Genomic DNA, 12,125 nt, shown 5'->3' on the forward strand with positions numbered 1-12,125 from the left:
TGCTGTTGTATTTATCCTGCTGCTGTCAGTGGTCCCACCGCCAGAGTCCACACTATGCATTGCCTGCTGCCAGTGCCACACGTCACTCCACCTCCTCCTCCTGTTGCTGTTGTATTTATCCTGCTGCTGTCAGTGGTCCCACCACCAGAGTCCACACTATGCATTGCCTGATGTCAGTGCCACGCGTCACTCCAACTCCTCCTCCTACTGCTGCTGTTGTATTTATCCTGCTGTTGTCAGTGGTCCCACTGCCAGGGTCCACACTATGCATTGCCTGCTGCCAGTGCCACAAACACGTCACTCCTCCTCCTCCTGCTGCTACTGTTGTATTTATCCTCCTGCTGTCAGTGGTCCCACCGCCAGGGTCAACACAATACAATGCCTGCTGCAAGTGCCACACGTCACTCCTCCTCTTGCTGCTGCTGTATTTATCCTCCTGCTGCTGTATTTATCCTCCTGTTGTCAGTGGTCCCACCGCCAGGGTCCACACAATGCATTGCCTGCTGCCAGTGCCACACGTCACGTTTTCAGTTTTGTTTTTTTAAGTTCACCTATTTCAATGTGAATTCACTTTAAAAAAATACACAAAAAAAACCCGAATTCACGAACACGAATTTTAACCGAATTTTGAGGTGTAGCCTCGAACCGAATATGAATTCGAACCGAATTTCTTGGGCGAAGGCGAATTCGAATTCGAATGTCATGCGGACCCGAATTCGAATGTACCCGAACCGAATTTTGGTACATCTGAGCATGCCTGAGTGAAGCCTAAAAATGCCAATCAAAAATCACATGTCACTTTTCAAGGAGAATATTAAAATATTAAAATTGCTGCCATTCTTGCACTGTTAATGGCACAAGCCTCAAACCTGGTACAGTTGGTCATTGGGTCACTGGGGTTCAAATTCAGAAAAGGGGACAGAGCCACAAACAGTGAATCAGATCTTTTGCATTTCATGGGAAAATACAAATTATTGATGCCAAGGACCCCACAGCTCACAAACTTGGGCATTGAGTAGTGACTTTGTGTCCAGGTTACAAAAAGTGGGCGGAGCCAAAAACAAATTTCACTGGGAAAGTGTAAACTGCAGCCCTTCTTACACTGTTTATGGCAGGGTTCCCAAACTTTGCCCAGATGGTCACTGAGTGACTGAGATTAATATTCAGGGAAGTGGGTGGAGCCTATAATAGCCAATCAAAATTCACCTGTTGATTTTCAAGTAGAATATTTAAATTGCTGCCATTTTTACACTGTTAATAGCAGATGCCTCAAACCTGCTACAGTTGGTCATTGGGTGACTGGGGTTCAAATGCTGGAGAGGGGCGGAGCCAAAAACAGCGTATCTGATTTGTTTAATTTCCATGGGAATATACAAATTATTGATGTCAAGGACTCCAAAGCTCACAAACTTGGTCATTGAGTGTGCGTTAGGATTAGAAAGTGGGCGGAGCCAACACCAGTCAAATACATATCCGGGTCATCAGTGGGTGGAGACAAATACAAATTTCACTGGGAAAATGTAAACTGCAGCCATTCTTACACTGTTAATGGCAGGGTTTTTTTTAACTTTGCACAGTTGGTCACTGGGTGACTGGGATTAATATTCAGAAAAGTGGGTGGAGCCTACAAAAGTGAATCAAACTTCACCTATTGCTTTTCAAGGGGAATATTTAATTGCTGCCATTCTTGCACTGTTAATGGCACAGGCCTCAAACCTGGTACAGTTGGTTATTGGGTGACTGGGGTTCAAATTCAGAAATGGGGTGGAGCCACAAATAGCCAATCAGATTTGTTTCATTTCAATGCGAATTATTGATGCCAAAGACCCCAAAGCTCACAACCTTGGTCATTGAGTAATTGTGTGTTAGGGTTAGAAAAAGTGGGCGGAGCCAACACCAGCCAAATACATACCCGGGCAACGCCGGGCAATCAGCTAGTTGACTCTAAACTTTATTCCCATTCTTTAAATTGATATTAGATGTTAGATTTGGAGCTCCTATGCTCCAAATCTAACACCACCTTCTTCACCCTATGTGGCGCGTCTGGGAACGGGAGGTAGGGAAACAACACCTGCCCGACTTCAGTTACACCCAGGCCTTGTAGGTGCAAGGTATAGGAGCTGAACTTAGAGTGAACTAGATAACTCCCCAAAGCCAGACAGGAGACAAGAGAGCTAAGTCCAGTAACAATCTGAGGTCATACACAAAAGATCAGAGATATCAAGGTACACAAGGAGCAGGCAAGCAGGCAGTATCAGGGTCAGGCAATCCAAGGTCGGTCCAGGCTGAGTTCAGGAGTAGTCAGATTCCAGGCAAAGGGTCGGTACAGGCAGCAATCAGAGAGTAGTTGGTTATCCAGGCAAGGGTCAATATAGGCAGCAAGCAGAGAGTAGACGGTTATCCAGGCAAGGGTCAATACAGGCAGCAATCAGAGAGTAGTCAGTTTCCAGGCAAGGTCAGTACACAAATGAATCCAATACAACAAGATAGCACCCAGCAAAAGCACACAGCCAAAGCTATCACGGGCTCTGAAGGAGTTCACTCAGCAGGTTTAAATCCTTCATGCAACCAATCAGTGGCCGGCTACATGCACACAGAAGCCAATCACACACATGCAGCAATACTGTTCAAGTGTCAGCTGACAGAGGGATCTGCTGACACAATGGATCAACACATGTCAGCTGACTACCTGTCAGCTGACATAGCAAAACATCCTGCCTATGTGTCAGCTGACTAACTTGTCAGCTGACACTACCTCTGTCGCCGCCTAAGACCATACTGCGGACCAGAAGAGTGAGACCCCCGCCCACCAATATGCGCACGCTGTTCCTCCGTGTGCGAATCACCAGCAGGGAACGGCAGCCGACACCCGGAAGTGGAACACGCGGCCCGATTTTCGCCTGGTTCGTCCTCATCGCCGGAACCTCCCGGTTGAATTTCTAACATGTTATGTATGTAGAGCAATTATTTATCTACTTATATATGCATTTTTTTCAGCTCCTCTTTAAAAATCATACAATGTGATTTCCTGAATTATTTTTTAAATGTTGACTCTCACAGTGGGAATGCACCTACAATGAGAATGTCAGACCCCTCCATGATTTCTAAGTGGGAGAACTTGCATAATCCCAAGGTGTTCAAATACTTATGTTCCTCCTCACTGAAGCTAGATAGTCAGAAGAAAAAAAGATAGATATGACACAGATGATAGATAGATCGATAGATCGAGATGGATAGATAGATATTTTTGCAGTTTTCACCTCATCCCTCCCCCAGGCAGACAATAAGTAACTGGTTGCTCTGGATTCTGAGAATCAGACTTTAACTTTCATTTCCTGTTCTGCTGCCAGCGATGGCGTCTGCTATTCTGAGCGAGGAGCTGAAGTGTCCCGTCTGTCTGGCCATTTATACAGATCCTGTAAGCCTGAGATGTGGTCACAACTTCTGCCGGGTCTGTATTGATCGTGTGCTGGACTCACAGGAGGGGTCTGCAGGTTATTCCTGTCCTGAATGTAGAGAGAAGTACAAGGAGCGGCCTGCATTACACAGGAACATTGCTCTGAGGAACATAGCAGAGCGTTTCCTATCTACTCAGCCAGATGAAGAGGTGGCCGGAGTCCATTGTACTTACTGTGTGGACTCTCCTGTACCTGCTGTCAAGTCCTGTCTGCTGTGTGACGCTTCTATGTGTGATAAACACCTGAGAGTCCACAGCAAGGCACCAAAACATGTCTTATGTGCCCCTACCACCTCCCCGGAGACCAGGAAATGCTCCGTCCATAAGGAACCATTGCAGTATTACTGCACTGAGGATACCTCGTTTGTCTGTGTGTCCTGCACTCTGGCTGGAGAACATCACGGACACCAGGTGGAGACACTACAGGAGGCCTCTCAGAAGAAGAAGGAGAAGCTGAGGAATGATCTGCAGACACTGATGGCAGAGACAGAGGAGGCTGAGAAAAGAGTCCAGAGTCTGGAGGAACTCAGGAGAAAAGCACAAGTAAAAACAGATGGTGAGACAAAGAGAGTCACTACCCTGTTTAGAGACCTCAGGAGACGGCTGGAGGAGCTGGAGAAGAGAGTCCTGAGTGACATCACATGGCAGGTACAATGCTATGATGACATCATCAGGCAGCTGGAAATAAAGATAGAAGATCTGTCCAGGAAGATGTGTTACATTGAGGAGCTGTGTAACATGACTGATCCACTGACTGTCTTACAGGAATCACACACAGGTGACTTGTGTGACATTGAGGAGGGAGAGGATGACATTGATTCAGACACAGGTGACTTGCGTGACATGGAGGAGGGAGAGGATGACATTGATTCACACACAGGTGACTTGTGTGACACAGAGGACAGACATGATGAGCAGCTCCATGATGGATGGGATCTGGATGTGGCCGGCATCTCACACACATTACACACAGGACTGGCTGATATCATGTTTGGGGTAACTGGGGGGATCTATATATATATACAGCCTGCAGACATATTACTGGATGTAAACACAGCTAGTAATGATATGACTATATCATCTGACAGGAAAACTGCATCCTGGTCACTATGGCGGAAGTGCCCAGAAACACCAGAGAGATTTCTGGGTTATATTTCTCAGGTGTTGAGCAGCCGGAGTTTCTCCTCAGGGAGACATTACTGGGAAGTGGATGTTGGGGGATCAGTATGGTGGAGAGTTGGGATGTGTTACCCCAGTATAGCCAGGAGAGGACGGGAGTCAGTAATTGGAGATAATAACAAGTCCTGGTGTTTGTGCAGAGAAAGAGGTAATCGGTACTCAGTGAGACATGACAGTGAAATGATCCAGTTACCTGATGGGATCCCCAGTGATAGAGTCAGGATATATCTGGATTATGAGGCCGGGCAGATCTCCTTTTATGCCCTGTGTGACCCCATCAGACACCTCCACACCTTCACTGCCACCTTCACTGAGCCTCTCCATGCTATGTTACATTTATGGGGAGGTTGTATAAATATATCTGGGAAGAGGCAGTTAGTGTGAGAGCTCCGCCCACTGGTGACATCACAGGGAGAGGATTGTGATTGGCTGCTTGTCCTGCCAGTAATTACTAGCATACCTCCCAACATTTTCACATCAGAAAGCGGACACTTAGGCCACACCCCTAACTACACCTCCAACACATTCCCATAGTCACGCCCACTAAAAACATTTTTTAAGAAACATTTTGTTTTATTAATATTACTCCCTCAAACTATATAACCAATGTGGGAAGGAGGGTGAGGGTGCCCGTGGGTGGGGAGGAGGGTGAGGGTGCCTGTGGAAGAAGGTGAGGGTGCCTGTGGGTGGGGAGGAAGGTGAGGGTGCCTGTGGGTGGGGAGGAGGGTGCCTGTCGGTGGGGAGGAGGGTGAGGGTGCATATGGGTGGGGAGGAGGGTGAGGGTGCCTGTGGGTGGGGAGGAGGGTGAGGGTGCCTGTGGGTGGGGAGGAGGGTGAGGGTGCCCGTTGGTGTGGAGGAGGGTGAGGGTGCCTGTGGGTGGGGAGGAGGGTGAGGGTGCCCTTGGGTGGGGAGGAGCGGAGGCGAAAACAAAATGATCGAGGTGCCAGTCGTGCCGATATGAGATGTGGGACCGGCATTACATTCCTCCCTCCCTTCCTCCTAATGTGTCCCCCAGTGTCCCCCCTGCTTGCAGAGTAAAGTGCGCAGCGGAGTGGGCTGTCATCTTACCATTGATCTGCTTGTACCAGCATCTGGCTCTTCTCTGCTTCCTGTGATGTCACAGGAAGTAGAGTAGAGCCAGATGCCAGTATGCGAGGATCAATGGTAAGATTAGATGACAGCCCGCTCCCCTGCGCACGGTACTCTGCAAGCAGGGGGGACACTGGGGGGAACATTAGGAGGAAGGGAGGGAGGAATGTAATGCCGCCCCCCGCATCCCACATACCGCATCCGCACGGCTGGCGCCTCAATCAATTTTTTCCCCCTTTCTGCCCAGCCGGCCGGGATACAAGGGGAGTGGCACAAGATAGCGAGAGTGCCCCCCAACTTGGGACAGTCCCGCAGGATTCGGGACAGTTGGCAGGCTTGATTACTAGCTGTCTGTGATTTCCAGGGACAATTCCTGGTTTCTGTCCTGAATCATTATATCCTGAAATCCTAATTTATTGTCACAATGTTATAATTGTACTTGTTTCTCTGTCACTGATAATGATCTCTATTCTCTGTATTACTTCCAGTGATGAGCTGCCTGTGATAATAAATATGAAACTAATTATGTCTATATCTTTTTCTTACAATAGTCTTGTTTTATATAACAACATCTACATACAGTATATAAAATCGGATGTACAGTATGTGTGTGTGTGTATGTATGTATGTGCCGCGATCACTCGAAAACACCTTTACCAATTTGAACGAAACTTGGTACACAGATCCCTTACTACCTGGGATGATATGTTCTGGGGGTCTCGTGTTACCCTTGCACACCTGGGCGGAGCTACAAACAGCCAATCAGATTCCACCCATTCATGTCAATGGAAAAAATGTAAAATGCTGCCCTTCTCACAGTAATCAAGCCAGAGTCCCCACACTTGGCACACTTGGTCACTTGGTGACCGAGGTTACAAATCCAGGAATAGTGGGCGGAGCATAAAACAGCCAATTACATTTCAGCCATTCATTTTTAATGGGAAGATGTACACTGCAGCCATTCTTAGAATGTTAATCGCAGAGTTCTCAAACTTGCCATACTTAGTCACTGGGTGAATGAGATTAAGATTCAGGAAAGTGGGTGGAGCCTACAACAGCCAATCAAAATTCACCTATTGATTTACAAGGGGAATATTTAAACTGCTGCCATTCTTATACTGTTTATGGCAGAGGCTTCAAACTTGCTACAGTCGGTCATTGGGTGACTGAGGTCCAAATTCACTAAAGGGGCGGGGCCAAAAACAGCCAATCAGATTTCTTTGCTGGATAAACTGCTTCCATTCACACAAATTTTGATGCCAGGAACCGGAAAGCTCACAAACGTGTTTATTGAGTGACTGTGTGCCAAGGTTACAATAAATCCACTGTTAAAAATAAACTGCAGGCATTCTTACACTGTTAATGGCAGGGTTCTCAAACTTTGCACAGTTGGTCACTGGGTGACTGGGTGGGTGGAGCCTACAACAGCCAATCAAAATTCACCTATTCCTGTTTTTTTTCAAGGACAATATTTACATTGCTACCATTCTTACACTGTTAATGGCATAGACCTCAGACCTGATATCAGTTATTGGGTGACTGGGGTCCAAATTCATTAAAGGAAGTGGAGCCACAAACAGCCAATCAGATTTGTTACATTGATTTCAGCCATTCTGTTATTGGCAGGGTTCTCAAACTTGACACAGTGGCCCACTGGGTGACTGGGACTAATATTCAGGAAAGTGGGTGGAGCCTACAAAAGTGTAATGATCTGCTCTGCTGTCTGCACAGGCAGACAGCTTTTTGACCATTTGTTAGGTCTGAGTGCTGCAGGTCCCTGGAAAAGAGAGCTGCAGAGTTGCTGTTCTGGGGAGGAATTTGCATCCACTTCTCATGCAAATTGCTTAGCTGCTTCCTCTGATGGCTTGCAGTATAAAAACCATTTCCTCCCAGAATTCCTTGCTGGTCATGATGGTTTGTTCCTGCTAACTTACCTGGAGTCTCAGCCCTCTGCTTACTGTTTGCTAATATTGCTATCTTAGAGTAGTTCCTTGGGAGTGCCCTAGCATTCCTGTTAGCATAGTCAGGTTACCCGTATTGCTTTGTACTGTCTATCTGTTGCAATTGTCTTGTCGCAAGCGGCGGTCGACAAGAGATCGTTCTGTCTGTTGGGATTGCATTCGCCCTAGCGGTAGAGGCGGTGGTTCCTTCTGTACTCTGTTGGGGAGTGAAGCCAGAGCAGCGGTTGCTACTGGCTGCTCCATCTGTCTGTCTGTCTGGAACGAACGCTTGCTGTCGTCTCGGTGTGGTAACCGTTTAGCAAGCGTTCGCATTCTCTTTTGTTTTTGTGCTTCTGTGATTAGTCAGGGTTGGTATGCTTTGTCGCTATTGCGCTTCTCGTGTGGCGACCGTGCCGCGCATGCGCTTTGTCGCTACTGCTCCTGTGTATTGGATTACCGTTTGTTATCAGTTCTGTCTTTATTCTGTTCCTTTGCTCTGTATTACTCAATCTGGTGTCGCTATTAGCAATCGCCATTCTTGCGATTGCGTTCCCACTTGGTTTTTGTTGTTGTGTGTTCACCGTCGCCGGGTGGTGACTAGATTGGTGGACACACATACATTCTGTCTCTGTGCTCTCTCTGTCTCTCTCTCCAAGGGCTCTCTTGCCCTATATTGCTTCACCTCATACAATTCCCATCTGGCATCTATGGCAGGGCAGAGGGTTTATTCCTCTGCACTCCACAGCTCCATCTGCCGGTGGGAATTTCCCTCTACAGATGCATAGCACCATAGCTGGGTTCTGTTATTTTATACGCTTGTGGAGGATTTCTGCAGTGTCAGCGCGCATCTTGTGCGCTGACCACGGAAATAATTCCCCAATCGTTACAAAAAGCTAATCAAAATTAACCTATTGATTTTCAAGGGGAATATTTACATTGCTGTGATTCTTACCCTCTTAATGGCAAATGCCTCAAATCTGGTACAGTAATTCACTGGGAGACTGGGGTTTAAATTCTTAAAAGGGAGCGGGCTACAAACAACCAATCAGATTTGTTTAATTTCAATGGCAAAATACAACTTATTGATGCCAAAGACCCCACAGCACATAAACTTGGTCATTGAGTGACTGTATGTCAAGGTTATAAAATGTGGGTTGAGCCAAAAACAACTAACTTTTTACATGGGAAAATATAAACAGCAGCCATTCTTACACTGTTAATGGCAGGGATCTCAAACTTGACACAGTTGGTCACTGGGATTAATATTCAGAAAAGTAGGTGGAGCCTACAACAGCCAATAAAAATTCACTTACTGATTTTCAAGGGGAATATTGAAACTGCTGCCATTCTTACACTGTTAATGGCAGAGGCCTCAAACATGCTACAGTCAGTCATTAAGTGACTGGGGTTCAAATTCACTAAAGGGGCGGGGCCACAAACAGCCAATCAGATTTCTTTGCTGGATAAATTGCTTCCATTCACACAATTTTGATGCCAGACACTCGAAATTTTTCAAACTTGGGCATTGAGTGACTGTGTGTGTCAATGTTACAAAAACAGCTTTCCCTGGGAAAATGTAAACTGCATTCCTTCTTCACTGTTAATGGCAGGGTTCTCAGACTTTGCATAGTTAATTACTGGGTGACTGGGATTAATATTCAGAAAAGTGGGTGGAGCCTAAAAAAGCCAATCAATATTCACCTGTTGATGGGAATATTAAAATTGCTGCCATTCTTGCACTGTTAAAGGCACGAGCCTCAAACCTGGTACAGTTAGTCATTGGGTCCCTGGGGTTAAAATTCAGAAAAAGGGCGGAGCCACAAACAACCAATGAGATTTGTTTTTATTGATGCCAAAGACCTGAAAGCTCACAAACTTGGTCACTGAGTGACTGTGTGTCCAGGTTACAAAAAGTGGGCAGAGCCAAAAACAAATTTCACTGGGAAAATATCAACTGCAGGCCTTCTTACACTGTTAATGGCAGGGTTCTAAAACTTTGCCCAGAAGTTCACTGGGTGACTGAGATTAATATTCAGTTAAGTGGGTGGAGCCTATCAAAATTCACCTGTTGATTTTCAAGGGGAATATTTAAATTGCTGCCATTATTACACTGCTAATAGCAGAAGCCTCAAACCTGCTACAGTTGGTCATTGGGTGACTGGGGTTCAAATGCTGGAGAGGGGCAGAGCCACAAACCATCAATCTGATTTATTTAATTTCTGTGGGAATATACAAATTATTGTTGCTAAAGCTCACAAATTTGGTCATTTAGTGTTTGTGTGTTAGGGTTAAAAAAAAGTGGGCAGCGCTGACACCAGCCAAATACGTACCCGGGCAACGCCGGGTCATCAGCTAGTAAATGTTCTAAAGCAGATAAACAAGAAGCATTACTCATGAATTTAAATATTGACAGACTGAGTCCAGCAGAAGGTGGTGCTTCAGACACTTCATTAGGTCTGTTCAGTTTTGTTTATCAGGTATAGCTCAGTAATGATATGACTCCACACTGCAGAATGACTAACACAGGAGGGATACAAATCTCAATATAAGGGATGTCCAAACTGTTTAGGCCAAGGGCCATATGGCCTTTCTTGAGAGTGCTAGGGGGTTGAATTAGTGAAATTAAATACCTTTTTTGACGATTGCCATCAGGTACACTATTTGTAGTGGATAGCGAAGATACAGCCGCAACAGCAAGCAGCATGGCGGCTATCTCCGCGTCGCAGCCGGCGGTTTCCGCCGCGCAGTTACATGCTGGTGCTTTGCCTGGTCCTTCTATTGCTCATAGAATAAGGGCTACGCGTGCGCGCCATGCGACAGGACCTTTATGCAACTAGAAGGGGAGTCAGCTGATCTTGCGATCAGCTGACTCCAGCTATGCTTCGGATTGGCTGAGTGACTGGGGCGGCGCTGTGGAGCGCTTGCAGTATATATAGGACAGGTCATTCAGTTGCTCGGCGTCTGCTGTTGCGTATGCTACGTGTTAGCACTCAGACCTAGTCAGATCCCAAAGTGTGCTAGAACCAGCAGGAGCTGGGGATCCACACTTAGCCAGATTCTGTTGATAGCTTAAAGTACTAATTGAATTGTATTATTTGTTATGACCCTCTGCTAGCCTGACTACTCTTCTGTTTACTGAACCTGTACAATTGCCTATCTGATATAGTTGCAGACTCTGCCTGAAACACTACTCTGATCTAGCTTTCTGTCTCTGTACCGTATCTGTCCGCTCGTTGCCAAACCTGCTTGTCTGACTCTCCTGCCCTCACCAGTGAGCCTAGTCACTGGTGAGGGATCCTCTGCTAGCATCACCTGTTTCACAGGTGAATACTGGCTGAAGTACTATCTGAATCACCTGCCACTCAGGTGGTCAGTAGCTGCAGTACAGTCTGAATCATCTGCTCCTCAGGAGATTACTAGCTGCAGTACAGTCTGAATCACCTGCTCCTCAGGTGGTCAGTAGCTGCAGTACAGTCTGAATCACCTGCTCCTCAGGTGGTCAATAGCTGCAGTACAGTCTGAATCACCTGCTCCTCAGGTGGTCAGTTGCTGCAGTACAGTCTTTATCACCTGCTCCTCAGGTGAATAGTCACTACAGTACTATCCTTTCTACCTGCCCCTCAGGTGATAGTGGCTACACTACAGTCTGAGTCACCCGCCCCTCGGGTGACCAGTGCGGTTGTTAATTATAGTTCTACCCGCTCCTCGGGTGAACTATCTTACTATTGTCTGTATCTCCAGCTTGCTGGAGTTTGTATTCCTGTGTTATATAGAGATATTCCTATCTCCCAGCTCCTCTGGGATAGCGAGTATCTCTATCATACTGTTGCACCAAACACCTACCCTTACATTGGTTGTCCTGTTTCTGGCTATACCAGTATTATTGGTGATTCTGCAGATCACACATAATCAGGTATAGCGTCTGTATTATTGGTGATACTGCAGATCACCAATAATCAGAGAAATCTGTTCTCGCTAACACCAATCGTTACACTATTGCTGTGATATTTTGTCAAATAAAACTTTTCCACAAGAAATAACCCATATACTGTGTGGCAGTCAGAGGCGTATCTAGAGGGGTGCAGGAATGGCTCGTGCCATGGGCGCCACAGCACCATGGGTGCCATGCCTGCCCCTGTGCTGCGCCCTCATGCCTGTCCCTAAGCTGCGCCCCCATGCCTGCCCCTGTGCTGCACCCCCATGCCTGCCCCTGTGCTGCGCCACCATGCCTGCCCCTGTGCTGCGCCACCATGCCTGCCCCTGTGCTGCTCCACCATGCCTGCCCCTGTGCTGCGCCCCCATGCCTGCCCCTGTGCTGCGCCCCCATGCCTGCCCCTGTGCTGCTCCACCATGCCTGCCCCTGTGCTGCGCCACCATGCCTGCCCCTGTGCTGCGCCCCTGGATCAGGCCCCTCCTCCTCCTCATCAAAATCAGGTTGTTGTTCACCGACAACAACCTCC

At 47.0% G+C, this 12,125-nt stretch overlaps 1 protein-coding gene across 1 annotated transcript; it reads left to right on the plus strand.

Moving 5' to 3' along the window:
* The first annotated feature begins 3,352 nt into the window (after positions 1–3,352).
* Positions 3,353–4,182, plus strand: LOC137543875 (E3 ubiquitin-protein ligase TRIM8-like). Its single transcript, XM_068264947.1, has 2 exons — positions 3,353–4,105; positions 4,165–4,182. The coding sequence occupies exons 1-2, from the start codon at positions 3,353–3,355 to the stop codon at positions 4,180–4,182; spliced, it is 771 nt and encodes a 256-aa protein (XP_068121048.1).
* Positions 4,183–12,125: the final 7,943 nt, after the last annotated feature.

The sequence above is a fragment of the Hyperolius riggenbachi genome, unplaced genomic scaffold (genome assembly GCF_040937935.1).
Source record: "Hyperolius riggenbachi isolate aHypRig1 unplaced genomic scaffold, aHypRig1.pri scaffold_282, whole genome shotgun sequence".
NCBI classification, from domain to species: Eukaryota; Metazoa; Chordata; class Amphibia; order Anura; family Hyperoliidae; genus Hyperolius; species Hyperolius riggenbachi.

What these genes read in the sequence shown, in the direction of transcription:
- LOC137543875 (XM_068264947.1), top strand. Translation starts at nt 3,353, where the DNA reads ATGGCGTCTGCTATTCTGAGCGAGGAGCTGAAGTGTCCCGTCTGTCTG.